Source organism: Microtus oregoni, unplaced genomic scaffold (genome assembly GCF_018167655.1).
Source record: "Microtus oregoni isolate MIOR12 unplaced genomic scaffold, Mior012 000030F_ref0000283, whole genome shotgun sequence".
NCBI classification, from domain to species: Eukaryota; Metazoa; Chordata; class Mammalia; order Rodentia; family Cricetidae; genus Microtus; species Microtus oregoni.
This window is the reverse complement of record NW_024543089.1, coordinates 2864441-2870454: the sequence shown is the minus strand read 5'-3', so window position 1 is coordinate 2870454 and position 6014 is coordinate 2864441. Positions and strand designations below refer to the sequence as shown.

Here is a 6014-nt window from a genome sequence, read left to right as displayed (position 1 = left end):
TTACAAAAACAACAAAAAGTATTCGCATGGCAGGCAGTGGTGGCACACGCCTTTAATCCCAGCACTTGGGGAGGCAGATGCAGATGGATCTCTGTGAGTTCCAGGCCAGCCTAGTCTACAGAACCAGTTCACGGACAGCTTGCTCTATTACACAGAGAAACCGTGTCTCAAAAAAAAAAAAAAAAAGTATGTGAGCCCTGCTCATTGCTCAGTCTTCTGTCGTCAGGCAAGGACAAACAGGGGCCAAGTCTAAGTACACAGAATTAGAAATGACCAATAGCCACAGCTGAGGAAAATCTTTACTGTTTGTATATTATAATTTCAAAGCCAAAGTGTTGCAAAAAAGTGACAGGTTAACTTTTGGCTGCTGATAACAAACACAGAGACTTTAAAACTTCATTTTATTTGAAAGGTCTGACAATCACCAAGGATTAGTGTTGGGTCCGCACAGGACAAGAAGGACAGACATTTCCGCAGTTGTCTCAGACATCCTTCCCTTCTCCTGCCATCACTTCACGGCAGAAAGAGATGCAAATTCATCCCCAGAATCCTGCCGCTATAACCTACAGCCAGATACAGCTGCAACAGAGGCCGGGAGCAGACAGCGTTCTCAGGTTCCTCAGTAAAGGCAGAAGTGTCCTGGAAATGCAAGCTGAACCACCAAAATTACTTTCACAGATAATTTATTGTGCAAAAGTTCCTGTGAATGACTTTGTTTTTGTTTTGTTATGTTTTGTTTTAAGACAGAGCTTAAGTAGCCCAAGCTGGCTTTGAACTTCTGATCCTCTTTCCTCTATTTTCCAAGTGCTGGGATTACAACTGCGTGCCATCATGTCCAGCTCACGTCAAAAGGTTTCCACCAGGTTGGATAGATGGCTCAGTGGTTAAAAGTATGCATTGCTCTTGTAGAGTACCCACGTTTGGTCCTCAGTACCCACAATGGGCAATCCACAACCTCCTGTAATTCCAGCTCCGGGGATCCGATGCCCTGAGTGTATGTATATGTGCATGTTTATGCGTGCACCATTGAGGAGGACAGAGGCCATCAGACAAGCTGACATTATGAGTTCTAGGTGATTATGAGCTGCCTGCCGTGGGTGCTGGGAACTGAACTTAGGTTCTCAGCCATAACAGTATGTGCTCTTAACCTCTGGGCCATTTCTCAAGCCTTCTCTGTTAGAAATTGAAATTTTATAAGTTGAAACTCAGTTCTTCTTTCAGTCACAGCATATTTTAACTGATGTATTGCAACTATATTACAGTTTGTCTTATGCTCCCATGCCTATAATATTGTGGAATGGAACATTAAAATTCGAGAAAGAATGGGAAGAAACAACCAAAGGAGGAACAGTGACCCCCACCCCCCACCCACTGAGTCACTGTCCTTCCACACCAAAGAACATCTGGAAAACATCCCCACAACCCCTGGCATTTAAGAACTGATACAGCTGACCAAAGTCCATGTGGTTTCCTCTGGCTCCATGGACACTGAAGGCCTTTTCTTCAAAAGTGGAAAATCTCCGTTGTTTTTCCATTCCATCCTTCGTACCATCAAATGGCATGTCTTCTCGGTGGCGAATTAAAATTCTCTTCCAGTTCAGTTTTCTGAGTCTGAAAAACAGGTTTTCAAAGTAGGAAATTTCAAAATAGATTTTTCTACAGCACTGATAACAGAATACGCTTCTCAGCGTTGGGGCGGTGGTACATGTATTTAACCTCAGCACTTGGGAGGCAGAATGCAGATCTCTGTGAATTGAAAATCTGGTCTACATACTGTGTTTCACACTAGCTATGGATATAGTGAGACCCTGTCTAAAAAAACAAAACAAGCAAATTATAACAAAGGGACAAAGAACAACTGACCAGTCCATGTTCCTGTAAATAAGAAGGTAATCTCTCGGGGGCTTATTTTCATCAAATGATCCTATCTGAACACTCATTGACTGTTATCATTATGATCTTCCGCTAGAATTTGATTTTTAATATTTAATTACTTATTGTGTAGGAGGGTTCTGTGATTCTCAGTATGTAGCCAAAGGTGGCAGTGAACTCTGGATCCTCTCACTTCTACCTTCAAAGGGCCTAGATGTGTGACCACACCTCCATGCCTGGTGTCAACAGTGCGAAGGACCGAACCCACAGCCTTGTGCATGCCAGGCAAGCACTCTGCCAACTGAGCTGCAAACTCAGCCACTGTCACACCTATTTTAGAACAGTACAAATGGTTGACTCTTAAGCTGCTTAAGGAACTTCTCAGAAACTTAACAGAGTAATAAGACAAGTGGCTATCCTAATCCTCAAAAAGAATTCCCGTTTCATAGGTTGAAAGGTTATCACATTCATTAGATAACGAGAGAACATATTCATGGACACTGATAGGTCCTAGATGGCATCGGGGGAGGGGTTTAATTTATTCAGCATGTACTTACAGAGTGTGCATTGTGCTAGGTGAGGAGGGTAATATACATGTGTCGTTATATATGACTTCTGCCTTACGATCCACTTGAGACTCAATTCCTGTGAAGATAAACCCCCTGGGACATACTTATTTCTACAACTGGAGTACCGTCTTTCAGATTATAAGTAATGATGTGATATCTAATATAGGCGAAGGCGTACCTTGACCAGAATTCTTCGCAAGCACTCTGTGGGCCTTCTACACACACCACACCGGGTTTCCCAGGCATGCTGAAGCCAGACAGGGCCAGTTCCTTTGCCCACTCGAGGATGTTTTTTCTTTTGCATTTGTTGTAGATGTGATGGCTGTAGATCCAGAGCCTCGTGAGAGTGAGATCCATGGGCTGGGCTGGGCTTTCCTTGGCAGGGGAGGGGGAGGCATCTCTGCTGACATAGTCAGAGGCATGCTCTCTAACCCAGTCTGTGGCATTCAGTACACAGACCTCTCCAAGACAATTTTTCTGCAGGTATGCCATCAGGTCTGTGTTCAGCTGAGTCTGCTGGGATCTACTCAGTGATACCGATCTGATGCAAGACACAGGGCGGGGGTGGGGGGAATAAGTCAATTTTCTTAGAAAACAAAACAAAACAAACACAAGAATTGCTTTTGTTTCCACATTAATTTTGACCTGCACGGTTTCTGCAACATACCTGACAGTGATTTCGGGCAAAACTGCAGGGTATTTAAAGGGAAGCAAGCAAGACAGAGAAAACATCACCTGAGAAGAGAAGGGAGAAAAATGCTATAAGCATTGTTTTAGGTCTTGACATGCTCCAATTCTTTCCAAAACGGAACAGAATTACCCTTGCTTCCTCGGAGAAGTCCAGGTGCATATTGATTGTAAAGTATACTTGTGATGATCGGTCCCCCATTGTCCTCTTCTCCACACAGTCTTTCAGCTCTGCTAATGCCAGCTGGTCATTCACTGTGAGCTCATTCTCACCTGGGAACATACTGGCCAGGAGGTCTAACTCGGAGAGCTGGGCCTCTGCCTGTTCTAGCTCAACCATGCTGAGACATCTGGAAGCTCCTAAGGAGTTACGGAGAGAGAAAGGATTTATGCACACTCTTAGGAAAATCCAATAGGGCCCATGGCATTTCCTTTAAAAATACTTAATCCCTTCATAAAATAATAAAAAAAATAGCCAAAGTCTTTTTCTCTTCCATGTATTCTATTCTACTATATGAAATTCTACTTCCATATGTTGTATTTTAGTCTACTGTCATGTACATGCTAAAGAGAAAAACTATGAGGTAGTGCCAGACACAGCTTAGTAGTTAGGAGTGCTCCTGCTGCCCCAGGGTTTGCTCCCTAGTAACCGTGTTGCACGGCTCACAGTGGCTTGTAACTCCAGTTCCTGGGACTCCTATGCCCTCCTTGAGTACCTGCTGACATATGGCATTCTGTAACACAAACGCATACAATTTTTTTTTAATTAAGTAAGAGACAATTCACTGGAATTCACAAAAATCTATGCAGTAAATTTCTGGTTACAATAATGGCCATTTTCCTAGAAGAAAACAAACTATGTAGTCAAAAAGCCAGAAGATACAGACAGAGGAGTGTCTGTGACCAGTCACACTGGAATCGGGATGAAATGAATAAGAGAGTAGTATTTTGAAAACTCCCGGTTGTGAGTTTCTCCGCCTATGCAATAAGCCAAATTCAGGCAAATTAATCATTAAAAAGTTTAATAAACAGACATTTCTGGCTCAAGACTTAAGTGGTTTCTGGGAAAAGGTAAATGAAAATGTGAATTTCCTCAATGGGGACACTTTTCCATTTTTAGAAAGGGTCTCCCAGGCTAGCCTAGAATTCAGAGACCCGCCTCCTTTGCCTCCCAACAGCGGGTCCTCGCTGGGCGATTTAAGGAGGTCGACCAAAGCGCGGGTCCCAACGCGTTAGCACAGCTTCACGCACGCAGGCACAGCGACAACTGATTGGACAGCCGCAGATTGTGGGCGGGGCCAAAAAACACTGAGGTCGGTTCTGGCCAATGGGCGGAAGTGCTGCCTCCTCGGCTGCCCGTTCGAGCCCCCCCCCCCCCCCCCACCCGTGGGGAGATGATTAGTTCCGCTTAGCAGGAGCACCCGATGCCACACTCACCCGGAGTAGAGACTACCCCACCGCCGACACCCCGTGGCTGGAGGCACCCACAGCTCAGGTCTCTCCCGCAGATAGACTAAAGAGAACGGTGCGACCTTTGAACCCTTCCTGAGGGAAGCCAGGACAGCTCTGCGGGCAGGCGCCTGCGCGTGAAGACGCAAGTCCCGGAAGCAGGAAGTTTCTTGCTTCTTGCTTGGTTTGATATCTGGGACAGCAAAAGGGATACTTTGACCCCTCCAGATGCTTCATGGTCCGGTTTTTATTCTTAATACTTTTCCATCCCGGACTCATTGTCTTAGGGCGGTGAGGCTGTGGCAGTGCTCCTGGAACAACAAGGGACGTCGGCCAGCAAGCACCAGAACGAATCCTGATCAGAGAGAGCCAGGATTCTTGCTAATGCCTGAGAGTCTAGAGCAGAAACATTCAGTAGCGTACATAGGGTAGGCAGTATTGTCGTCCTCTTTTCTTTACGTGACCCGTCCTGCTTCAGCCATATTTTCTCAGAAGCTAAGCAAATTTTACAGATGCCAAGGTTGCAGATTTCTACTTAGAACTTGTGCCTTTAGCGAACAGTTTGGTGTGTACTACGGGGGATGTCGGTGGTGGTCACTTCTCAAGAGAGGTCTGCTTTTCCAGAAAAGGGGGAAATTCCAGGCTTATAAAAGCGTTTAGTAGTTGAACCACTTAGGTGGGGACTCCAGTGGCTGTCAACATCAGGAAAGGAAGCTGAAATAGCCGCGAAGAATGAGGAGTTGGGCTTTTTGGTGCCTTTCCTTTGTTCAGAGACTGAGCAGGCAGGGTTTGGAGAGAGAAAGAGAGAAATGGGGCTTTCCGGACCATACAGGAGCAAGCTGGAGGCTTGAAGCGGACAGTTATGATTGCCTATCATTATAACTGTCTTACAAACAAGGCTTTGTTTCAGGAGATGGCTATGGGATGTTTTACTCTTTTGGCTTTTCTGGGGGGTCTACCAGCCAGCTCCCAAATAAATCACACACAGTGGCTTAATCTTAGTTATGAACGCCTGGCCTTAGCATGGTTTGTTGCTAGCCAACTTTTCTTCTATTATTCTGACTACCTTTTTCCTCTGGGCTTTTATCTATCTTCTGTATATCTTTCCTTCTTACTCCATGGGTAACTGGGTAACTGATGTCCTCATCTTTCTCCACTCAGCTCTTTTCTCCTTCTATTTATACTTTCTGCCTACTAATCCCGCCTATCTTTGCTCCTGCTTCACTATTGCCCATTCAGCTCTTTATTAGGCCCATCAGGTATTTTAGACAGGCAAAGAATCACAGCTCCACAGTTAATCAAATACAGCATAACAAAAGTAACACACCTTAAAATAATATTCCCCCAACAGGGGATTTTTATAACTAACTTGTTATGCTTAATGTTCTGCTTCTATAACCCCACCAATTTGCCTGCCAAATTGCTCGTTTGGAAACT

At 44.8% G+C, this 6014-nt stretch overlaps 1 protein-coding gene across 1 annotated transcript; it reads right to left on the bottom strand.

Annotated features, from left to right (window-relative positions):
* Positions 1-384: 384 nt before the first annotated feature.
* Positions 385-4699, bottom strand: Rwdd2b (RWD domain containing 2B). Its single transcript, XM_041678567.1, has 5 exons — positions 4566-4699; positions 3262-3488; positions 3109-3176; positions 2620-2982; positions 385-1611 (listed from the first exon to the last, which is right to left on the bottom strand). The coding sequence occupies exons 2-5, from the start codon at positions 3466-3468 to the stop codon at positions 1377-1379; spliced, it is 873 nt and encodes a 290-aa protein (XP_041534501.1). The 5' UTR covers positions 3469-3488; positions 4566-4699; the 3' UTR covers positions 385-1376.
* Positions 4700-6014: the final 1315 nt, after the last annotated feature.